At 37.3% G+C, this 26,430-nt stretch overlaps 1 protein-coding gene across 1 annotated transcript in view; it reads right to left on the reverse strand.

Moving 5' to 3' along the window:
• ADK (adenosine kinase) overlaps positions 1-26,080 on the reverse strand; it is a 612,746-nt gene extending 586,666 nt beyond the window's left edge. Inside the window, exon 1 of the mRNA XM_074296780.1 lies at positions 25,965-26,080. Coding sequence (XP_074152881.1) covers positions 25,965-26,029 — 65 coding nt within the window. The 5' untranslated portion in view covers positions 26,030-26,080. The remainder of the gene's footprint in view (positions 1-25,964) is intronic.
• Between the last annotated feature and the right edge of the window lie 350 nt (positions 26,081-26,430).

Consider the following 26,430-nt stretch of genomic DNA (forward strand, 5'->3'; position numbering starts at 1 on the left):
TCTTGTTTGCATTAGTATTATTTGTACAGAAACTTTTTAGTTTGATGTAATCAAAATCTTCTATTTTATGATCGATAATGATCTCTAGTTCTTCTCTAGTCATAAATTCCTTCCTCCACAGGTCTGAGAGGTAGACTATCCTCTGTTCCTCTAATCTATTTATGATCTCATTCTTTTTTTTTTTTAATTTAAAAAAAATTTTAATTTATAAGTTTTTTTACAGTATATATGCATGAGTATATATTTTTTAATAACATTATCCCTTGTATTCATTTTTCCAAATTATCCCCTCCCTCCCTCTACTCCCTCCCCTAGATGACAGGCAATCCCATACATTTTACATGTGTTACAACATAACCTAGATACAATATATGTGTGTAAATACCATTTTCTTGTTGCACATTAAGTATTAGATTCCGAAGGTGTAAGTAACCTGGGTAGATAGACAGTAGTGCTAACAATTTACATTCACTTCCCAGTAGTGTTCCTTCTCTGGGTGTAGTTGTCAAATCATGGACCCATTTTGATCTTATCTTGGTATTTGGTGTTAAGTGTGGATCCATATCTAATTTCTGGCATACTAATTTCCAGTTTTCCCAACAGTTTTTTTCAAATAATGAATTCTTATTCCTAATGTTGGTATCTTTGGGTTTATCAAACACTAGATTGCTACAGTTGTACCCTTTTTTGTCCTTTGTACCTAATCTGTTCCACTGATCGACTGGTCTATTTCTTAGCCAATACCAAATGGTTTTGATGACTGCTGCTATATAATATAGCTTTAGATCAGGTATACCTAGACCACTTTATCTGACTTTTTTTTTCATTAATACCCTTGAAATTCTTGACCTTTTATTCTTTCATATGAACTTTGTTGTTATTTTTTCTAGGCCACTAAAATAGTTTCTTGGGAGTCTGATTGGTATAGCACTAAATAAATAGATTAGTTTGAGGAGTATTGTCATCTTTATTATATTCGCTGGGCCTATCCACAAGCACTGGATGTCTTTCCAATTATTTAAATCTGACTTTATTTTTGTGGCAAGTGCCTTGTAATTTTGTTCATATAATTCCTGACTTTTCTTTGGTAGATGGATTCCCAAATATTTTATGCTCTTGACATTTGTTTGGAATGGAATTTCTCTTTGTATCTCTTGCTGTTGCAATTTATTGGTGATGTATAAAAATGCTGAAGATTTATGTGGATTTATTTTGTGCCCAGCAACTTTGCTAAAGTTGTGAATTATTTCTAATAACTTTTTATTAGAATCTCTGGGGTTTTCTAAGTATACCATCATATCATTTGCAAAGAGTGACCTTGACAGTTTGATTTTCTCATTACCTATTCTTATTCCTTTAATCTCTTTCTCAACTTTTATTGCCGAGACTAGCATTTCTAATACAATATTGAATAGTAATTATGATAGTGGACAACCTTGTTTCACTCCTGATCTTATTGGGAAAGGTTCCAATTTATTTTCATTACATATTATGCTTACTGACAGTCTTAAATATATGCTCCTGACTATTCTAAGGAATAGTCCATTTATTCCTATACTCTCAAACATTTTTAGTAGGAATGTATGTTGGATTTTATCAAATGCTTTTTCTGCATCTATTGAGATGATCATATGGTTTTTATTAATTTGATTATTAATATGGTCAATTATACTAATAGTTTTCCTAATATTAAACCAGCCCTGCATTCCTGGTATAAATCCTACTTAATCATAGTGTATTATCCTGGGGATGATTTTCGGAAGTCTTTTTGCTAATATCTTATTTAAGATTTTAGCATCAATATGCATTAAGGAAATTGGTCTATAGTTTTCTTTCTCAGTTTTTGATCTTCCTGGTTTAGATATTAGTACCATGTCTGTGTCATAAAAGGAGTTTGGCAGGATTCCTTCATCCCCTATTTTTTCAAATAGTTTATATAACATTGGGGCTAGTTGTTCTTTAAATGTTAGGTAGAATTCACATGTAAATCCATCTGGTCCTGGGGATTTTTTCCTGGGGAGTTGATTAATAGCTTGTTCTACTTCTTTTTCTAAAATGGGAATATTTAAATAATTTATTTCCTCTTCTGTTATCTTGAGCGAACTATATTTTTGTAGATATTCCTCCACTTCATTTAGATTATCAGATTTATTGGCAAATAGTTGGACAAAATGACTCCTAATTATTGCTCTAATTTCCTTTCATTGATGGAAAGTTCTTCCTTTTCATTTTTGAGACTAACAATTTGATTTACTTCTTTTTTTTTACTAATCAAATTAACTAAGGGTTAATCTATTTTATTGTTTTTTTATAAAGCCAACTCTTAGTTTTACTTATTAATTCAATAGTTTTCTAACTTTCCATTTGATTAATCTCTCCTTTTATTTTCAGAATTTCAGATTTTGTATTTAATTGAGGGTTTTTAATTTGTTCTTTTTCTAATATTTTTAGTTATAAATCCAGTTCATTGATCTTCTCTTTCTCTATTTTATGCAAGTAAGCATCTAGAGATATATAATTTCCCCTTATAACCGCTTTGGCTGCATCCCACAAATTTTGGTATGTTGTCTCATTATTGTCATTCTCTTGGATGAAGTTTTTGACTGTGTCTATGATTTGTTGTTTCACCCATTTATTCTTTTGGATTAGATCATTTAATTTCCAATTAAATTTTGGTCTATTTTCTCCTCGCCTTCTATTGCATATGATTTTTAATGTATCATGATCTGAAAAAAATAGATTTACTATTTCTGTCTTTTTGCATTTGATTTTGAGGTTTTTATGTCCTAATACACGATCAATTTTTGAATAGGTTCTATGAGCCACCGAGAAAAAAGGTGGCCTAGCTATGCCAGACCTAAAACTATATTATAAAGCAGCGGTTATCAAAACCATTTGGTACTGTCTAAGAAATATAGTAGTTGCTCAGTGGAATAGGTTAGGATCACAGGACAAAATGGCCAATAACTATAGCAATCTAGTCTTTGACAAACCCAAAGACCCCAGCTTTTAGGATAAGAACTCACTATTTGACAAAAACTGCTGGGAAAATTGGAAACTAAAATGGAAGAAACTAGGCATTGACCCACACCTAACACTACATACCAACATAAGATCAAAATGAGTTCATGATTTTAGACATAAAGAGTGATATTATAAGCAAATTAGAAGAACATAAGATAGGTTACCTCTTCAATCTGTGGAGAAGGAAGGAATTCCAAAGAAGAACTGGAACTCATAGTTGAATACTAAATAGATAATTTTGATTATACTAATTTTAAAAGTTTTTGTACAAACAAAACAAATGCAGACAAACTAGAAGGAAAGCAATAAATTGGGAAAACATTTTTACATTTAAGGGTTCTGATAAAAGCCTCATTTCAAAAACATATAGAGAATTGACTCAAATTTGTAAGAATTCAAGCCATTCTCTAGTTGATAAGTGGTCAAAGAATATAAATTTTCAGATGAAGAAATTAAAACCATTTCTGGTCTTATGAAAAGCTGCTCAAAATCATTATTGATCAGAGAAATGCAAATTAAGGCAATTCTGAGATACCACTACACACCTCTCAGATTGGCTAAGATGACAGGAAAAGATAATGATGAATGTTGAAGGAGATGTAGGAAAACTGGCATACTAAGACAATGCTGGTGGAACTGTGAACAGATCCAGGCATTCTGGAAAGCAATTTGGAACTATGCTCAAAAAGTTATTAAACTGTGTATACCAGGGGTCCTCAAACTACGGCCCGCTGAGGACGTTTATGCGGCCCACCGGGTTATGGCAAAATCAGACTGGAAGTGACGTTCAACCTAAACTTGTGTTAGGAACACACATTTCCAGCACTGGGCTGAGGCGGAGGAGACAGAGTGTGAGATACAGAAGTGAGGTGAGTTCCCAGACAGGGGTGTATAATGTGGGGAAGGGAGAGAGATGCAGAAGACGGAGAACTGACGGCCCATGGCCTTGTAAAGTAATGTAAGCCACTACAACAGACAGGCGCAAGGGATATACAGTGCATGCTGAGCATGTCACGGCTGCTGCAGAGGAATATGTGGGCTGTGTCTGGTGCGTGGGTATAGTAATAGTTAGTACTACAAGTCCCAGCTTGACTCTATCATTGTCATTATGCTGTAATGACAATGTAACGGCTTCCTCTCTAGCGCATGTTGTGGTACTAATTGTGATTATTGCCCAGAATGAGGCTCCTGGTACCAGGCCATGGCCCTGTTTCCATAGTGACCTCATATCTGGCTGTTGTGGTCATCAATTTTATCATTGTGTGTATGTTCAGTAGTTTCATAAAGAGATGGAATATTGCTAACATGTCATCACCTTATAATCACTAGGGGTCTGACCTTAGTGTCCCCCCTACTTATCCTGAGGGGGTACAGAGCTGTTGTACTGCTTCATTCCCCTCCAGATTCTTAAGGTATTCTTAATACACTTGTGCAGCTTCAAGTCACATGATAACCTCCCCCGGAAGCCCCAATGTACGATTTGTCACTGAAGCTCATTCTGTACATACAATATATTGTGTAGTTATATACATATATGCACAGTCTTGCCTGCGATTATGATAAATTATGAGTGCAGCACATACGATCCGGCAGTCCTGGATCATGAGAATTGATCCCAGGATTCAGAGGAAGCCAGGGCATTTGGGAGGGTCGCCTGAGTGGTGACTTGTGTGCAGTGAAGATCTGAAGCAGGAGAGAGTGTGGGAAATAGAGGCATCACAGTACAGAGACAGCTTGGATAAAGTTGGGTATTGCAGTCTGTATGTCTCTGTGTGGGCAAAGTTATTGCTGGTATATTGTTTTTGTAGCGCTGTATATATATTGGTATTTTACTAATAGCAATTTGGAATCCCTTAGAAATAATGATGTCAAAAAAAAGAAAATTGACTTGGAGTGTAGGATATTCAAAGAACAGTGGACTTATGATTACTTTTTCATGCAGTACAAGGAAAGAGCTGTATGGGTGATATGCCAGAATATAGTGTCTATGTTCAAAGAATATAATTTGCGTCAACACTATGAAACTCAACATAAAGATAAATATGATTGGTTGGAGAAGTGAGAAAAGGTAAAATATTAAAACTGAAAAATACATTGACAACTCAGCAAAATATTTTTGTGAAGTAGAAGCAGCTAAATATTTCGTCACTGTAAGCAAGTTTTCAAGTTGCCAAGCTAATAGAACACACTGGCAGACCATTCATGGAGAGAGAATTTGTTAAAAATGCCTTCTCTCTGTTGCCAAAGAGATGTGTCCAGAGAAGGCCGATTTATTTAGTACAGTGAGTTTTTCAGGACCTACCAATTACATGGAGGATTGAAGGAATGGAAGACAATCTGCAGCAACATTTGCAAAACTCCACAAAAAAATTTCCTATTTTTCCTTGGCACTCAACGAAAGCAATGATGTTCATGATTCTGCACAACTTCTAATTTTTATTCATGGGATGAATGATTATTTTGAAGTCATAGAAGAGCTTGTTGCACTGCAAAGCATCAAAGGAACAACTACAGGAGAGGATATTTATGAAAAGGTTTGCCAAACTATGAGTGGTTTGGAGCTGGACTGGGCTAAACTAGCCAGCCTGACAAATGATGGTGCCCCTAGTATGGTGGGGTCTAAGAAAGGAGTAATTGCTTGCCTTAACTAAGAGATGGACAAACATAACCATTCTCATCCAATAGCCATACACTGCCGCATCCACCAACAAGTGCTGTGTAGTAAATCACTGAAGTGGGACTCTGTTATAAAAATTGTGGTATCTTGTGTTAACTTCATTAGAGCTAATGCAATAAATCACAGACAATTTCAGGAATTTCTGTCTGAGCTAAATATTGAGTATGAAGATGTTCTATATCACATAGAAGTCTGTTGGCTGAGTCGAGGGAGAGTTTTGAAACGTTTCTATGACTTACTTCCACAGATTACAACTTTTCTGTTTTCAAAAAACAAAGAAGTACCAGAGCTCAATGAGGCAGAATGGAAATGGCACCTTGCCTTTCTGACAGATGTAATAGAGCTACTCAACAATTTCAATATGCAACTTCAAGGAAAGGGGAGACTCATCTGTGATATGCAATCACATGTCAAAGCATTTGAAGTAAAATTAGGCCTCCTCATCAAACAAGTGAAGGAGGAAAACTTCTGCCATCTCCCCACAACTCAAAATCTATTAGCAGAAAAACCACTGATTGCATTCCCAAACAAAACATGTGTGGATTTACTGGAAAAATTGCAAAAGGAGTTCCAATTTAGATTTAAAGAGCTTCATCTCCATGAACAGGACATACAGCTTTTCCATAACCATTTTCTATTGACATTGAAAATGTGGATACAATTTACCAAATGGAACTGGCTGAAATACAGAATTGTGACTCTCTGAAAGACTCATTCAAGTCAAGCAGCCTTCATAATTTCTAGTATCTCTCCCCTCTGAGACATATCCTCATCTCAGGAACCATGCACTCAAAATGGCAACCATCTTTGGCAGCACTTATGTCTGTGAACAGATTTTTTTCTAGAATGAAACATTTGAAATCTCTAACCAGATCAAGACTAACGGATGCACACTTGCATCACTTCTTACGACTAGCAGTGACAAATATGGAACCAGGCATTGACCATCTCATTAGCCAAAAGCAGGCCCATAGTTCCCATTGAAATACTGTAAGTTTGTTGATTTAACTTTACTTCATTTTAAATATTGTATTTGTTCCTGTTTTTTCTTCACTTCAAAATAAGATATATGCAGCGTGAATAGGAATTTGTTCATAGTTTTTAAATGAGGGACAGTGAACTGGCCACCTATCTAAAAAGTTTGAGGACAAATGGTGTATACCCTTTGATCCAGCAGTGTCTCTATTGGGTCTATATCCCAAAGAGTTCTTAAAGGAGAGAAGGGTACTAAAGAAGGGAAAGGGACCTGTGTGTGCCAAAATGTTTGTGGCAGCCCTTTTTGTAGTGGCTAGAAACTGGAAAATGAATCAATGCCCATCAACTGGAGAATAGTAGGGTAAATTGTGGTGTATGAATGTTATGGAATATTATTGTTTTGTAAGAAATGACCAGCAGGATGAATACAGAAAGGCTTGGAAAGGCTTACATGAAATGATGCTGAGTGAAATGAGCAGAACCAGGAGATCATTATACACTTCAACAACAATACCGTATGAGGATGTATTCTGATGGAAGTGGATATCTTCAACAAAGAGAAGATCTAATTCAGATCCAATTGATCAATGATGGACAGAATCAGCTAAACCCAGAGAAGGAACACTGGGAAATGAGTGTAAATTGTTTGCATTTTTGTTTTTCTTCCCAGGTTATTTTTACCTTCTGAATCCAATTCTTCCTGTGCAACAAAAAAAATTCGGTTCTGCACACATATATTGTATCTAGAATATACTATAACATACTTAACATGTATGGGAATGCCTGCCATCTGGGGGAGGGGAAAATTCAGAACAGAAGGGAGTGAAAGGGGTAATGTAAAAAATTACCCATGCATATGTACTGTCAAAAATGTTATAATTATAAAATTAATTTAAAAAAAAAAAAGAAATCTATTATCCTCCTAAGAATGGATATCTCTTGAAGCTCCTAATTTTCCTGTGGTGATAGTTGTCCCTCTTTCTCTCTTAGTTCATTTCATTTTTGGTCATGCATATCAGTGAATATTTCAGGGTAAGATTTTACTACTATAGTAACTTCTTAGAAGGCGCTCTTGCCTCAATGTTAGGACCCTACATTTAGAGCTAGAAGAGATCTTAACATGCCTCATTTTTTAATTTATTATTATTATTATTATTATAGCTTTTTTATTTACAAAACATATGCATGGGTAATTTTTCAACATTGACCCTTGTAAAACTTCTATTCTCCTCCTTCCCTCCACTGTTTCCCCTAGATGGCAGTAGTCCAATACATGTTAAATATGTTAAAGTATAACATCCCTAATTTTACCGGCAAGAAAACTGAGAGGTTAAATGACTTACATAGGGCCAGACTGGTAGGAATTGTCAAAGATAGTATTTGAACCAATTTTTTCTTCACTCCAAATCCAGTGTCCTCTCCACTGTTCTATGCTGCCTCTCTACTATGTTCCTTTTCTAATATATTCTGTCTCTCATCCTTCTATCTTCTCCTCTCCCCACCAAATCTTCTCAATGTATAGTTCTGATTACATGACTTAACTACTTGAAAACCTTTAAACGAATCCTCATTCTCCACAAAATAACATCCTAACATAACTTGGCATTCACAATCTGCATCCCACTTCCCTGGTTGGTCTAGATGCTATGATCCCTGTCACTGGGTTTCTTGGTGATCCCAGTATGCTTTCTATTGTTTTTCACCTGTGTCCTTTATCATGACAGAAAGATGATCTGGGTGTAAGATCTCTAAGGAACTTTTTGTAGGTGTTTTAAATGGTTCTCTATAATTCTGAAAGTGTTAATGATCATTAAGCATTAAAAGCCTCCTTACTTTAAAAAAAAAAAAAAAAGGAGAGAAAGGGATCTACAGCCCCTTTCCCAAACATTTTGTAGTGGTAAGAAACTGGAAATTGAGTAGATGCCCATCAGTTGGAGAATGGCTGAATAAGTTATGGTATATGAATGTTATGGAATATTATTGTTCTATAAGAAACAATCAGGAGGATGATTTTAGAGAGACCTGGAGAGACCTACATGAACAGTTACTAAATGAAACGAGCAGAACCAGGAGATCATTGTACACGGCAACATCAATATTATACGACAATCAATTCTGATGAACATGATTCTTTCCAATAATTAGATGAGTGATACCACTTCTAATGATCTTGTGACAAAGAGAGCCATCTACACCCAGAGAGAGGACTGTGGGAATTGAATGTGGATCACAACATAACAATCTCACTCTATTCGTTGTTCACTTGCATTGTTTTTTTTTTACTCATTTACTTTCTTTTTTGATCTGATTTTTCTTGTGCAGCAAGAGAATTGTATAAATATGTTTACATATATTGGATTTAACATATATTTTAACAGGTATAACATATATTGGATTTCTTGCCATCTAGGGGATGGAGTGGGGGGAAGGAAGGGAAAATATGAAACATAAGGCTATGCAAGGGGTCAGGGTTGAAAAATTATACATGCATGTTTTGAAAATAAAAGAGCTTTAAAAAATAAAAAGGAAATAGAAAAGCAACTCACTGCTACTTTAAAAACTCTGGCAGCAAATGACCTACTTTTGTATTATCAGGTACTTCATGCTTCCCTGATTTAGAAAAGAAAGGGGGGAAAAAAAAGAAAGCTATTGGAGCAATAAATTGGCAGATACCTGATGGGAGGAGACTGTTAAATAAGACATGACTAGGATGTCTTTGACCCCTTTGAATATGTTTAATAACTGAATATGTTTTGCTATAGATTGGTTACTGAACATTTTAAAGCAAAAGGATTTGTATAATGTTGAACTTAAAACCATCTACTTCCAACTCTTGCCCAAATACAGACCTTTATAACAGTTCAGGATCATATCCTCTGAGTAGGATGTGCCCTTTCTAATAGGAATCTCTTAACTGTTATCAATGTAAGATTATAGTCAATACTTATTTAGTATATGTGTTCTTTGAAAGCTAAATTCTCCTGGGCCTTTGATTAATGAAACTTGTTATATGGCATAAAATCTCTTGGGACTGTAATTGATATTGTTTGGAGTTTTGAATTTAGGTATGATCACATCTAATGAAATAATGAAGTTAGTAACCTACCATTTGAGAGCAATGCCACAAGCTACTCAGAGGATGTGATCCTGAACTGTTATAAAGATCTGTATTTGGGCAAAAGTTGGAAGGACAACCTTGGCCTCTGCTTAAGGTGTGATCCTTCTTATTCAGTTTCCCAGTGGTATTTCTTTGAATAAATATCCACTTGATTATTCTTGTGTCTGGCTATAAGGAGGAATTGTTACTGTATGATTGGTTAAAAATTGTGAAATTACCTAAAGTCAAATTGAACTAAGAATGTTTTATCCTGTCCCATATATGCTCTTCAGGCTAAAGCTTGAAGGAAATGTTAAGATGATTCCTTAAGATTCTTCTTTAAGGCAACAATAAGATTATATGATGATCAATTCTGATGGACGTGGCTCTTTTCCACATTAAGATGATTGAGGCCAGTTCCAATGATCTCGTGATGAAGAGAGACATCCACACTGAGAGGACTGTGGGAACTGAGTGTGGATCTCAACATAGTATTTTCACTCTTTTTGTTATTGTTTGCTTGCATTTTATTTTATTTTTTTCCCTTTTTAGTTTGATTTTTCTTGTGCAGCAAGATAATTGTATAAATATGTATGCCTATATTGGATTTAACATATATTTTTACTATATTTAACTTATATTGGATTACCTGCCATCTAGCAGAGGGAATAGGGGAAAGGTGAGGGAGGAATTGGAACTCAAGATTTTGCAAGTGTCAATGCTGAAAAATTATCCATGCATATGTTTTGAAAATAAAAAAACTTTAATAAAAAATATTTAATATAACAGTAACTTCATGTTGGATGAACAGAAAGATCTAAGTTTTAGGAATAAGAACTTATTATTTAGTAAAAATTGCTGAGAAAACTGGAAAGCAAATTGGCAGAAACTTGGTATATATCAATGTCTTATACCATTGACCAAAAAAAAGGTCAAAACAGATATATGACCTAGACATAAACAGAGTTATAAATTAGAAGAGCATGGAACATATTGTCTAATTGATTTATGTTGAGGAAATAGAGCATTATAGGTTATAAATGGATAGTTTTCATTATATTAAATTAAAATGGTTTTATGTAAATAAAACCAATGTAGCCAAGATCTAAAGGAAAGCAGAAAATTGAGCATAGGGTGATTTTATATCAAATAAAAGTTGCATATTTCAAATAGATAGAAAACTGATTTAAATTTATAAGAATATGAGTCATTCCCCAATTTATAAATGATCAAAGGATATGGATTGGCAGTTTTTGAAAGAAGAAATTAAAGCCATAAATAGATATATGAAAAAAACGCTCTAAATCAGAATTGATCAAAAAACTGCAAATTAAAACAACTTAAGATACTATCTCACACCTATCAAAATGGCTAAAGTGATAGGAAAAGGCAAAATAGCAAATGTTGGCAGGACCATGGAAAATCTGGACAATAATACACTGTTGGCAGAATTGCAAACTTAATATAACCATTTTGGAGAGCAATTTGGAATTATGTACACAAAAAAATTATAAAACTGTGTATATCTTTTGACCAACCAAAAACAATATTGGGTCTGCTTCCAAAGTGATTGGGGGAAAAGAAACAGAAACTATATGCTCTGAAATACACTTTTAGAATCCTTAGCTTCTTTCAAGTCTTAGTTCAAGGGACATGAGAAGTCTTTCTTCAAGTTTCTAACACCTTCCCCTTTAAATTACTGTATATATAATTTACATCTGTTTTGTATATGTGTGTGTATAGATTACTGAAAAGATGGTGATGCCCTCCATAGAGATAAACAGTTTAGAAGAGCAGTAAGTTTGTCTCTTTTCATTACCCACTTTGAAATAGCCAATAGCCAGTTTGTTTTGCTTTGTTTTCTCCTAATATTTTTATGTTATCTTATTTTTCCAAATACATGTAAAGATTGTTTTCAACATTCAGCTTTGCAAAACCTTGTATTCCAAATCTTTCTCCCTCTCTCCACCCTTCTGCCCTAGACAGCAAGCAATCTGATACAGATTAAACATGTGCAATTCTTCTAAACATCATTTTCATATTCTTCAAGCTGTATAAGAAGTCGGATCAAAAAGTGGGGGATGGGGGAAGAGGGGGGAAAAACATGAGAAAAAAGGGAAAAAAAACAAGCAAATGAACAACATTAAAAGATGAAAATACTATGCTTTGATTCACATTCAGTCTCAATAGTTCTCTCTCTAAATGCAAATGGCACTTCCTATCACAAGACTCCAATAGCTAGTGTGCAAAGCATTACTAGATCACAGTAGAGAAAGTAAGGCCAGCTAGACACATGGAGTCTTCAGTACAGAAATAAGAGGTAAATTCATATGAACTAAAATATATAGAGGAAAGAGAAAAGGACAGAGGCCTTGAGCTACACCCACAGTTGGGAAGAAATCTATAGATGCTGATTCTACTAAGGAGAAAGCAGATGGGTGGGAAGGGAACCAAGAGAATGTTATGAGCAGCTTAAGAGGAAGTTGTATCAAGGAAGAAAGACTGAGCAACAAATGTTGTAAAGACTAGAGAGGAAGATGTATCGAGGAATAAAGGAGGAGCAACAAATGTTGCAAAGAAATTAAAAGGGATAAGAATAAACTATCATTTATATATCATATAAACTAACATATCATATTGGAATTCAGTTCTAACTCTGGAGAACAGTCTCAATTGAATGATGAGGTCTGAGTCAAATGTAATAAGTTAAGAAGCAGATAGACACAACAATTACAGACACATTTTTGTAAGAGTTTGGCTGACATAGCAGATCTCTAACTTTTATAGAGTTGTATTTATCAAAACAATCTGGTAGAGTGATGGATCAATTAAAAGATTAGATACACAATAAATAGTAGTCAATGGCCATAGTAATCTACTGTTTGATACATCCAAACACTCAAACTTTGGAGACAAGTACTCACTATCTGACAAAAACTGGAAAACAGTAGGGCAAAACTTAAGTATAGACCAACATATACTATATACCAAGATATGGTCAAAATGGGTACATGATTTAGATTTTGATATAAAGGATGATATAAATATGAGAGAAAAGGTTGATTTACCTGTCAAATCTATGAATAATGGAAGAATTTATGAGTAAATGATATAGAAAGCCCTACAAGATATAAAATGGAGAATTTGGATTTTATTAAATGTAAAAGTTTTTGCACAAACAAAATCAATGCAACCGAGATTACAAGGAAACCAGAAAGCTGAGGGAAATTTTTATAGTAAGTATCTTTGATGAAGGCCTCATTTCTCAAATATATGGAAAACTGAATCAAATGTATAAGAATCCAAGTTATTCCCTAATTAGTAAATAGTCAAAAGATATAGCAGGCCATTTTCTTTTTTCTTTTAATTTTAACTTTATTTTTTTAATTTTATAATTATAACTTTTTCCCCCCCCTGAGGCTGGGGTTAAGTGAATTGCCCAGGGTCACACAGCTAGAAGGTGTTAAATGTCTGAGACCACATTTGAACTCGGGTCCTCCTGAATTCAGGCTGGTGCTCTATCCACTGTGCCAATTAGCTGCTCCCAACTTTTTTTTGACAGTACATATACATGAGTAATTTTTTTTACAACATTATCCCTTGCACTCACTTCTATTCCGATTTTTCCCTTCCCTCCTGCCTCCACCTCCTCCTCTAGATGGCAGGAAGTCTTATACATGAATAATAGGCAATTTTCAAATAAATTAAAAGTATATATCATATGAAAACGATGCTCTAAATCATATACCTATTAGACTATGTAACTCTTGTGTTGTCAAAGAATTGAAAATTGAGGGGATCAATTGGGGAATGGCTAAACAAGCTTGGTATATGATTATAATTGAATATTATTGTGCTAAAGCAAATAATAAACAGAATAATTTCAGAAAAGCCTGGAAAGATTCACATGAACTGATGCAAAATGAAGTGAGCAGAACCAAATATTTTACATATTAGCAGCAATATTATGCAATAATTAACTATGAATTATTTGGCTAATTTCAGCAATACAATGATTTAAAACCATTCCAAAGTACTCATAAGGAAAAATGTTATCCACCTCCAGAGAAAGAACTGAGAGTTTGAATGCAGATTGGAACATACTATTTTTCAATCAAATTATTTTTAATGTTTTTTTTTAGTCTGAGTATTCTTTCATAACATGACTAATATGCTAATATATTTTACATCATTGCACATATATACTTATATAAAATTGCTTGCCATCTTAGAAAGGAGGGTGTGGGAAGAGGGAAAAAGATAATGTAGAATTCCAAATTTTAAAAAATGAATGTTAAAATTTTTACATGTATTTTTTTTTTAAGGATTTGACTGGGAGTTACAGAATGATAGTTTAGACCTACAGTTCTCAAATTCTGAGAATAATCTGAGGACCTTTGTGGATCCCCAAGTTCAAAACTATTTTCATGATAATACTAAGATTTGTCCACTAAAATACTTCTCCCTTTCCAACCACATTTCTGGGTGAGGAAAACTTTTCTTCATATATTTCAAACAAACCAACAAAAAATTTGAAAAAAATTGAATGCGGAAGCAGATAAGAGAGTCAAACCATTCTTCTATTAATTGCAAAAACATATAAAGCAATGTGACTCATCCAATTTTTTTGTTTGTTTAGGAAACTAATTATTTTTCATAAAAACATGATAGTTACATTAACATACAATGGATATATTACATTACTTTTTAATAAATTAATAAATATTTTTAAATTTTATCATTTTTAATTTTTAATATATGGGTATGCTGGTAAATTTTAACAAGCTCTGTGGAAAAGAATTTATGCATGACATAGTTTTTTAATTTAATTTGCACCATCAACATTTTCTCCATCACTTTTTTCAGTCTAGACAATCCACAAAACAATAAATGCAGCTCTTATTCATGGTGTCTGCCAAATGCAGAAGAGTAAATGCTCACACTGAAAATTCAACAAGGAAAGCCAGTATGAGATGGCTCCAGCATATACCTTAGCATAATCCACATAAGCAAAAGTTTTCTAGAATCCTCAAAAAATTTTAAGCATGTAAAGAGGTCATGAAAACAAAAAGTTTGAGAATCACTAACTTAGATGATATTTTGAGTCTTCCCGAACTCTAAGTCTATGATCCTATGATCATTATTAAGGTAGCTGAAGAGCTTTCTTCAAAGGAAGAACTAATCTGAGGAAGTATATGACTAATCTTTAGGCAAATATACAAAAGCAGAGAGAAACAGGGAAGAGAGGCCACTCTTTAACTTGTCAATTCCCCAATCTTTGAATTCTCCAACAATTAGAGTTGTCAAAAATGGAATCTGTTCCCTAAAAAATGAGCAGGTTCCTCATCAATGGGGCCCTCTAATAAAGACTAGATGAGCACTATCAAGCCTACTGCCAAGGGAGCTCCTGCTCAAGTATGGTGGCTCAAGACCAAGTGGTAGATGACCTCAGAGGTCCTTTCCCACCTCTGAAGCTCTACTGATAAAAATACAAATCTTGCTCTCAGAAAACACATCATGTAATTAATAGAGACTGTGATGAAGGCAAAAGAGATGTACAAAGTGGTATAAACACATAAAGGGGAAGTCACTTCAATTTGGCGGAAGGGGAATCAAGGTACCTTCATAAAGTTGGTGACTTCTGAGCTGGGCTTCAAAAGGAGAGGATTCTGCACCGTTCCTCAGTGAATTCCCAAGGCTCCCTTCACCTCCAGGATCATCTCCTCTACTTATCAATAAAGATCTGGCCTCTTCCTACTTTCTTACACTTCATCTTCTCCCCTACTCTGCTTCCTCCTTATAATCTATAATCTCACAAAGCTGGCATATTTGCATACAAACTCAATTCATCTCTCATCTCCACCTCTTTGGAATGGTTATCCTCCATATTTGGAATAATTTGCTCCTTTATAACCCGCCCCTTAGTTCCCCTGTCACTTCCTTCAAAATTCAGCTCAAATCTCACCTTCTAGAGCATGTCTTTCCTCATTCCCCCACCTACTAATGCCTTCCTCTCTCAGAATATCTTACATCTCTCCTGCATATATCTTATATATCCCTTGTTGTTGCACATATTGTCACCATAAGAATGTAAGCTTCTTGAGGGAAGGGATTATTTTTTGCATTTCTTTGAATTCCCCATCCCAATCCCAATGTTTGCACAAATAGCAGTCACATAATAAATGCTTATTGACTTAAGGTGACAAAGTATAGAGAAGACTGTACAGGAGTACAGGAATACAGGATGGCTTGTCCAGCTACAAAGAAAATGGCTGGGCTAGATCTAGATCAACTGGTAGTACAATCTCGCTGCATTTACTTATTAAAAAAAAAAAGTAAAAAAAAAGAAAGGTAAGCTGAAGACAAATCATGGAGAACCTCAAATGCAAGGTTAATAAGGAACTGGCAACTTATCCTATAAGTAATAAGGAACCACCAAAGGCTTTTGACTACGTATATCATATGGATAGACTTTAGGAATATAATTTTGGCAACTGTATAAAAGATAAAAGAGACATGAGGCAGGGGTGCCAATTAGGAGGTTCTTAACTTAGGGTTTTAGAGATATAAATAAAAAGGGACAATGAAGGAAAAATATATCCATGAGATATAACTGACAAGAGTTGGTAAGTAACTGAATTTAGGAGCAAGAATACCTAAGATGACTTAGAAGTTCTAAATTTGGATAGATTAATGGCTGAAAACACCCCACTAAAAACAGGGAAGTGGTGAAAAGGGATAGGTTGGAGGAAGCTGATAAGTTAGTCATAGCTGACTTTACAATTCTTTATACTTCAAAGCACAATATACATTATCTTATCTGAGCTTCATAACAACCCTCTGGATAATAGGTACTTCAGATATTATTCCCATTACACAGATGAGGAAAGTGATTTATAATGGTCACATAGGTTGTGTCAAAGATAATCTCACTTCTGTCTTAAATTGAGTTCAAGAGCACTTTCACTTTCCACTATGCTATGTTGCCTCAGCTATCAATGCAATTAATGAAATCATGTTTTAATTAAAGCCTACTATTAAAAGTACTCAATTAGTAATCATAAGACCAGGGGTTCTAGTTTTAGCTCTCTGTTCTTCAAATGTGTTAACGTTGTATACCTCACACAGTTGTCAAAAAAAAAAAGTGCCTATAGAAAAGTGTTAGAAAAATATGAGTTATTATTATAGAGATGACTTGTTAAGTCTGGCAGATAGCACCTGAAAGGATACACAATTTGAATCTATAAACTCAGGAAGGAGACAAAGGCCCAGCACTCAAACTCAAGGCTTTTCTAGGATATTGAAGGGATCTGAGGTCTAACTCCTGTTCTCCTCATTGAGGATCTTCAGGGGGAAGCAGCCTTTGTATCTCAAGACTAATCAGAGAAACTCACTTCAAAAAAGAATGAGAGAAATCCCTGAGGACTAAAAGGCAACATGGTTTTGTATTAAGAGCCATGGATTGGGAATCACAGGACTTGGGTTCAAATCCAGACTTTATGTGTCATGAGCAAATCAGTGAAGTTCTCTTCAGGAAATCAAAGGATAATTTTTGTTTCTCAGAAATCCAATAATTGATAGTGAAGTTGTAAATATATTTGTTTAAAAGGCCTTAGATCTACTCAATCCTTTGCTAGTCTGCTACAAAGAGTCCTCGAGCTGCTAAATCAAAATTTGGGATAAATTTATATAAATTACTATGTTAATATTTTTTGTAGGTATTTCATTTCAACTGGTTCTGTAGAGAGTCCTAAAGTCCAAGAATACTGGTTTGACGTCCATGTGATTCATTTAGCTTTGTACCAATGCACACAAGCTGCCTCACTACTCCCAGTGGTCAGGACATCTCCTAAATGTCATATAAACAAGAGAGTATATCTAGTTCAGTGCAAATCCATCAATACTTAAAAAACATCAAAAACGTTAAGTAGCAGGTCAGTAGCAATATGGAGATAACATTTTTTAATGTAATTTAATGAGACCAAAATTTTATTCCATTAATAATTATTTACATATTTAAGTGGTTTGTTATTTACAGAATGCTTTGTAGATATTTGATTTAATCCTTAATCTATGCAGGATTTCAGAAAAATCTAGAAAGACACAAATTGATGCAGAACCAGGAGAACATTGTATACAGGAACAGCAACATTGTGCAAAGATCAACTATGGTAGACTTAGCTCTTCTCAGCTATACAATGATCCAGGACAATTCCAAAAGATTTGTTGTGAGGGAAAATGCTATCCACATCCAGAGAAAGAACTGAGGATTCTGAATTCAGATTAAAGTAGAGTATTTGGGGGGGAGGGTTGGGGTAGTTTTTCCCTTTTCTTCTGTTACTTCTTTCACAACGTGACTAATAGGGCAATGTTTAATGTGATTGCACATGAATAATCTGTATCAGATTGTTTGCCATCATAGTGGCAGTCAGAGAGTTGTTAAAAATCGCCTTTTGCTCAGTGCAGGTTCTTCGTGAATCTGAAATATTAATGGCAAAAATGGAAGTTGATTGTTGAAAAGGGAGTTTTGCTGATACTGACTTCTTTAATGGCAAAGTCCTATTAGGGAAATGGAAGTTGGAACTGAGAAGAGAATGCCTTCTCAGTGGGCAGGGTCCTGCTTTGAACCTTCTGCAAAGAATTGAGTACAAGATAACCTGTTATATGAGTAGTTCTTGGGGGGTAGGAGTGAGGAGGTGAGCTGGGACAGCCTGAGCTGATCAGACTAGGATCTCCCAAATGAAATTTCTTTAAAGGTTTCCTCAGCTTGAATTTGAATAGAGATCCAGCTTGCCCTTGAATAATGTTGCTTGTCTCATCCTGGGAGGATGGGCCCTCTCTAGACTCTCAAAAAAAAAAAGGCTGGAAGATCCTGATCTCTCAGATCAAAAAGGGGACATAATTTTGGAGAGATAATTTTTAAGGGAACACAGTTTTAAAGTGATAATTTTAAAAGGAACACAGTTTTATTCCCCTTCAGTAGGGAAGGAGGAGGGGAGAGAGAGAGAGAAAAAAATTTCTAACTCAAAATCTTACCAAAAAATCAAATTGAAAACAATCATTACATATTATTGGAAAAAAGTAAAATATTATTTACCTAAAAAAAATTAACTGCAGGAAAATATGCCTAGTGAGAAGGATAGTAGTATTATTCCCATTTCACAGATGATCATGTTAGAGCTCAAAAAGACTAAGTAATCTAGACAGATTATTGTCAGATTAGTTATTATTATTATTATTATATTAGTTATTATTTGAGAATGGATTTGAATCCTATTCTTTTCTGATTTCAAATTCAACATTCTATCCATCCTATCACCACTGCCTGGTCCTCTGACCCACAAATGACTAATTCTTCAGTACCCTTTCAAGAGCTTGCTTTTTTCTCCAAGGCAATTTAACTTCTACACCATCTAAATCCATGCAATCTAGCCAATAAGTAATGGCCAATCTGGTAAATGCATCTAGCCTTGCCTGCCGTACACTGCTCAGATTAATCAGGGCAGAAATAATAAAATTCAGCCCTTGTCAGCTATGTTTATACCTGGTAAATTCATTTGCATGTATTCTATACTGGATTTATTAGCTAAAAGAATAGGATTATACCAGCTAAACTGCCTTCAGTTATCATCAATTATAATTCTCAAATTCATGCAGCCTGAAGGCCATTTCTTAATAGTAAAGCAAGATGCCAGTTTCTAACTCATCTATCTTCTGTGATCTCTCAGTATTCCTTATGAGCAAAAGTCAAGTTCATCTGAATGGAAATAAGACTAGATGATGCGATTTCTTCCTCAGACAAAACAATTTAATCTATTTTCATCATTAAAAACATTTCAATATCTCTCTGCACATGGAATTATGGAGCATGCTGTGGAAAATGACTAAGTTTCAATCACAGAGAAGTCAACAACTTGACAGCACAGTGAAAGACAAAAAGATAGTATGAAATAAACACTCGAATTGGCTTTTTAAAATGTTACATAAAAGCAAAGAGAAAATTCTGGAGTGATGAATCACAAGGAAGGTTTAGGAATAATAAAAATTAGAAAGAAAAAGTCAAAACTACTGGCTTAATTAAACATTAGACCGGCCAGCTGCAAAGTCATCTCTGCCACTTACTCTGTGAGTCTGGACAAGTCATTTAACCACTTTTATCTTCAATTTCCTCTCCTATAAAATAGGATGAGGTGGCTCTCACCCATAGTTGTGAGATCCAAACAAGAGGAGAAACAAGTACAGTTGCAAAGTACTTTATAAACATATTTGCACAGATGTGTATGTGAGAGAGACTAGAAATATAATTTCAGTGGCATAGTGAGATCCTAATGAAGAAATTTCCTCTACCAAAGCAGATCAAAAATTGTTCTGCAACTGAGAGTATTAAAGTTGTATGGGACAGTTAGAGGTTAAGGGATATTTTCAGGGTCACACAGACACACACACGCCAATTATTTATTATTAGATGGGAAATGCTCAGGGGAAGAGGTAGGATTTCAAGAGACTGTTTAAAGAAAGAAGATTTATTTGGCAGGCTGAATCAAGATCATTCCAAGCAGAAGAGGAATCTGGGAGACTCCAGAGAGGCAGGAGTTGACTGGTCATGAACAGACAATGACACACTAAGTTTAGCAAAGGGAAAAGGAGAATGAGAAATTAGGGAAAGAAAATAAGTTGCAAACAAAGAGTGCATATCTTCTTGATAAATCAGTGAGCTTTTATTTTGTAGTTCACTCGTTTTCAGTTGTGTCCTATTCTTCTTTGATTCCATTTAGGGTTTTCTTGGCAAAGAAGTCATGTGCCATTTTCTTTTCATTTTACAGATATGGCACTTCAGGTTAACTGAACAGGGTTAAGTGACTGACCCAGGGTCATACAGCAAGTAAGTGACTGAAGTTGGAGTTGAACTGAGGTCTCCTAATTCCAGACCTGTTACTTTATTCACTTCAGTAAACTAGATTTTATTGGGTGCTTACTATTGTATCTGTCACTGTGTCAAGCTTCAGGCATACAAAGAGGCAAAACAGCAGCTGGAGCTTGGCTGGAATCAGGAAGATGTTTTTAGACAAGTCCTTTACCTTCTGCCTCAGTTTCCTCAACTATAAGATGGAGATAATAATAGTACCTACCTCCCAGGGTTATTGTAAGAATAAAATGAGATAACTTTAAAACTTTTAATAGTGTCTAGAATATCCTAGTTGTTTTATAAATGCTTGCTTCCTCCTGACCTCCTTCCCTTCCCTCCCACCCACCCCCAAAAGAAAAAGCCACAAACAGTCCCTGCCCTCAAGGAGTTTATATTCCTAATAGAATAAATGCCAATATACACACACACATACCTCAATACATCCAAGTTTACAACAGAGATGGAAGGTAACCTTAGAGAATAGCCCTAACAGGGAGAAAGAAGAAAGTGGTACTTCAGCCAATTATTACAGAAAGTCAGAGATCCCAAGAATTGGAGGATGAGAAGGAGAATACACAAGGCATGAGGCTGGGAAATGGGGCTTCACTTTTGAGAAACGGCAAGCAGACCAGGATGGCTGGATTGTAGATGTATGGAGAGAAGGAGGAAGCAATTAGCTGGAAAAGGTGGGAAGAGACCTGGTTGTTCAGAGCTTCAACTGTCAAAGAGCTTTATATTTGGTCCTAGTGAAGAAGGTGTCGTATTAGGCAGAGATGGGTCTGTAGGTTCCTCTTTCTCTCTCTCTCCAAAGTGCTAAGGTAGGGCCTGGCGAAAGAATTCGTCTACTCAAAGCTGTGACAAGAAAGACTTTATTGATTAGGAAAGAACACCAAGATGTCTTGGGGGGCAATATCAGCTTCAAGAGAGAAGCCATATAGCAAGAAGCATAGCTTGGAAACTTTATTTTATACAAAACAGGATAATAGAACAGGATTTGTATCTGATAAGACTTTTCTGCTTCCAGAGTATATGGAGAAGTTCGTATATCAAAGAAGTTTCTCCAGAGACTGTAAGTCTTTTGAAGTTTGTATAAGAAAGGAATTTTTCTCCTGAGGATGTAAGGTTTTGTTGGTCATTTACATACTGGGCTGTCTGCTTTTCTCCCTCATCACTTGAAGGGGCTACTGGGACTGAGAAAGGGTGTATAGGAAGAAGAGAGACAATGTGAGATCTGTACCTCAAGAAAATCACTTTGACAGCTCTGTGCTGTAAATGCTGAAATGTCAGAGAAAGAAATGACAAGATCTGGCAACTGCTTAGACATGTGAGGTAAGGCTGCTGTGGTTAGGAACTGAGTGACTATGAAAATGAGAGTGTTCTTGACACGAACATTGAAATTTGGTTCAGTTTGGGGCAGGTTATGGAAGAATTGATGAGATTAGCAAGTGAGAAAGAATTGAGAGAAAAGAGAAGGTAGACAAGTCAATCAAAGAGTCAGCTAGCATTAAGCATATAGCAGATTAAACTCTGGAGATTTCTTTGTGGAAAGGCCAAACCAGTACACACTCTATATGGTCTAGGCCTAATGCGGGAGCCTCCATGCAAACAACTATGTACAACTATGATCCAAACAAAATAAACAGAAGACAAACAAAAGAAGGAAGAAATTAACATTCACATGAACAAGTTTTTACAAAGTGAATAGATCAAGAAAGGACAGAATCTAGAGGAAGAACGGGTGTAACAATAAATATAGGGCAAAAGGGACTAAGAACTGGATCATAAGGCTAGAAAAACCAAGAGAGACTGAGACACAAAAACGAGAAGAAAAGATCTCCAGCAGGGGAAGGGGGTCAGACCGCAGATCTTGAGAGATCAAGAAAAATGAGGATTAGTAAGACATTATTTTATCTGGCAACAAAAAACTAGTCCCCAAGCATTTGTTACTCTTGCCAAGGACCAGAAAAATGCTTGGAGCACAAAGAAAGGCAAGAACTAGGTTCTGCCCTCAGAGAGCTTAACTTCTAAGAGGGGAAGACACCAGCCAAATACCCAGGGCCATCTAAAATCCATAGGGGACAGATGGAAGTCATCTCAGAGGGAAGACACGATGGGGTTAGGGGAGAAAAATGGGAAAAACTTCTAGCAGATGAGATTTATGCTGAATCTAGTAGGAAGCCAGGAAATAATGATGGGGAAGGGAGAGCAGGCCTGTGCCAAGGCCTTGAGGCAGAAGAATCCTGAGATCATTGGTAGTTGGGAAGGAGCAAACCTGAGAAGCCTCCTGCAGAGAACAGGAATATAACCAAAGCCCTGAGGGCACTGAGAGGCACATATAGCCATATGCCAAAAACTCAGTTAAGTTGAAATCCTAATGTGGATTTTTTAAAAAGCCAGCTGAAGATGAACTTGATTGCTTGCAAGAACACAAGAATGATAGAAACAAAGTCCCCTTTGACAATCAAGCTCAAAGTTTGTTTCTTCTTTTTGCATGACAAAGAACAAGGGGTTGGCCTTTGTCAACTCTTGTCAGGTGGATTTATGTGCAACTATCATAGGAATGGGTGTCATTGCCAGGCATCTCTGTCAGATGGGACTAAAAAATAAGCCCTAGCCACATGTGCCGAAAGGCTTTACAGCATAGAAGCATTATCCTGAACAATATGAAAAAGACCAGACCACCCACAACCTAATATAATTAGAATGTATCAAATTTATGACTATGTATTTGGCCAAATCTTTTTTAAAAACACTTCAGTATGGTATTTCTTCCTGGTTTAGGAATAGAAACTAAGACAAGGGTTCTTACCCTGGAATCTACCTAAAGTGGTCCATGAATAGATTTCAGGAGGTCTGTGAACTTGGATGGGGGAAAAATTGTCTTCATTTTCACTAATTTCCAACTGTAATTCAGCATTTCCTTCTTATTTAAAAACATCATTCTAGGGGCAGCTAAGTAGTTCAGTGGATAGAGCACCAGCCCTGAAGTCAGGGGGACCTGAGTTCAAATCTGGTCTGAGACACTTAACATTTCCTGGCTGTGTGATCCTGGGCAAGTCACTTAACCCCAATTGCCTCAGTAAAAAATAAAAACAAAAACATCATTCTAAGAAGGGGAACCATAGGCTTCACCAAATTGCCAAGGAGGCTCATAACAAAAATCATTAAGAACCCAGCTTTAAGTGATCAAAAATATCATTAAATGCACAGGTAAGAGGACCTTAAAGCTGGAAAGATCCAAAAGAAGTCACCTAGTCCACTTGATGAGACCTAGAATTAGGGTAACTAAATGAAATGAATTGAGGTCTAGTGGCAGGTTCGGGTACAGGGAGTCAAATAGAACTCCCCTGCAACCTCTTTGGATTTGGTGCAAGGATACAGAATTAAATGAGGTCTAGTGGCGGTGCAGAGTCCGCTGTACAGGAATTTACAGACCCAAAATTTACTAGATTGATAAAAGAGGTTTATTATGGGGTTTGGAAGTAAGATTAAATAAAGCCTAGTTAGCAAAAGGTGTTAGGTAAAGAGAAGAGGGCACCAGAACAGTATTCCAGTGGGCAGAGTTGGCATATTTCGACCCTCTGCAAAGAGAGGACTCCAGCTTGGCCCTTTTATAATGAGAGATTTAGCTAAAGGGGCCCGTGGGTGCAGTCCCAAGTTAGTTCCTGCTAGGTTTCAGCAGGGTTAGAATTTGCTAAGTGGGGGTTGGGAAACCTGAGCAGCTCATTAGAATGGGGGCTGGGACAGCCCAAGTTGGCTCAGATCCAATGGGGGTTGTGAGAGCCCAGGATATCTCCTATTAGAATTCAAAAGGGTGCTTTTCAGGATTTGTGAATCTAAGGTCCTAGCTTCTTCAATTGATCAGCTAGGAGGGGTTGGGAATCAGAAAGGAATAAATCACTCTGAAATGACTAGTCTTAAAGGACCCACAACCCATTCACGCTCTTCTTCACTTTGCAAATGAAGAAACTTCCTGCCAAGGTTAAAAGGTTTGCCCAGTACAGAGTCAGGATCCTAATTCCAGGACTTGAATTAACTTCACAGTAGCTGCAGGAAGGTTCAGTGTTCTTTTCCAATGACTCTAAACTGAATCAATCAGTGAACGTTTCTTAAGCATCTCCTATGGGCTAGATGCTAAGTTTTTAAAAATCACCCTTACAAGCCTGAAAAAATGAATCATTTAACATTGTGAACTGAGCAACAGACTTGGGAGTCAGAAACACTCATCTTCCTGAATTCAAGTCTGGTCTCAGACTCATCTGTGGGGCACGGGAAAGTTACTGTTTGCCTCAGTTTCTTCACCTGTAAAACTGAACTAGATAAGGAAATGGCAAACCAATCCAATGAGAAAACCCCAAAAGAGATCATCAAGAATCGGACAAGCCTGAAACAACTAAACAACAATTACATTTGCAAGGCATGCTCTTCCCATGTGCTTTGGGGCTACTGAATACGGAAGCTCAGAAAAATGAAGCGCCTGGCGAAGATCCCCCTGCTCGGCCAGGACCAGAGCGCTTGTGAACAGCAAGCACTGATCGCTTGGAGCAGATTCTAGCCCGTAAGTTTGCATGTTCCTAGCTTTACTCTTCCTTACTCGAGAGAGAATGAATGGAAGGGGATGCCACGCAGGGAGCTAAGTAGCGGAGAGGAGCCTAAAAAGTCCTGTCTCATTCACAGACGCGTGCATGTGCACACACGCATCTACGCAGACACATTCACATGCACACGTATATACAGACATACATATATATGTGTCCATCCGTCCCTATCGGCCCCGGGGCCTGTTTTTGGTCCCCACGCCGCGGCCGCGCGCACGGGGAGCTCCAGGTCTCCGAGGCTCGGCTGCACCCGAGCCCTGGATCTCCGAAGAGCGGACGGACAAGTAACTTGGTTACAGGCACGGAGACAATCAAGACCAGGACTTATTGGGGGCCGCAGCTCAGCACAGCGGACCCCAGCTCCGCGCGCCCTGCCGGACGCGGGCCGGGGTCTCTGCGACCTTCAGGACGCCCAGACCGCCCTCTAGCTCTTTGGCGTCCCTCCCCTTGGGTCCCAGAACTGACGGGAGCCGCGCTGAGCGCCGGAGCACAGCCGCAGCTCGACCCTCAGCTCCCTCCACAGGCTGGACGCCGCGCGAGGGCGTCCACGTGGGGCCGGCCTGGCCCCCCTCCCCTCGGACGGCCACGCTGATTGGCTCGGAGCCGGCCGGGGCCTCGCGGGGCCGCCCCGAGGCCCCACTCGTTCTGGCCTCCACGTGCCGCCCCTCCTTGCCCAGCAGCGCTCACCTCAGAGCCGGAGTAGCCTCCACCTTTGGCTTTTTAGCCTGAGGCTCTTCGTCAGCTGCTGCCATCTTCGCGCTACCTCCCCTTCTCCCGCGCCCAGAGCTACAGAAGCGCCCCTCCTCCCAAGGCCCCGCCCAGTGCACGCCTCCTTTCCTCCCTCTTCCCCCGACCTTCTCGCGGGCCGGCCCAGGAGTCTTCTACTCCGGCTCCGCCCGAGCGTGAGCCCCGCCCTTCTCAACTCCAGGACTCTCGCCCCGCCTCCAGGTCAGGCGGCCTCCCGGGCCGTCTTTGCCCCGCCCTCAAACGGGGCCTTGATCGGAAAGGGGCAGATACACGTGGACGGGCAGTCCTTAGCGCCTGAACGCAGCGAGCCATCCCCGTGCCGGCGTCTAAGCCTCTGCTTGGAGATGTAGCTCGTCTGAGGCCTTCGGAGAACTTTGCTCTGCGCAGGCTTCCGGTCCAGGAGGCG

This window comes from Sminthopsis crassicaudata, chromosome 2, assembly GCF_048593235.1.
Source record: "Sminthopsis crassicaudata isolate SCR6 chromosome 2, ASM4859323v1, whole genome shotgun sequence".
Lineage (NCBI taxonomy): Eukaryota > Metazoa > Chordata > Mammalia > Dasyuromorphia > Dasyuridae > Sminthopsis > Sminthopsis crassicaudata.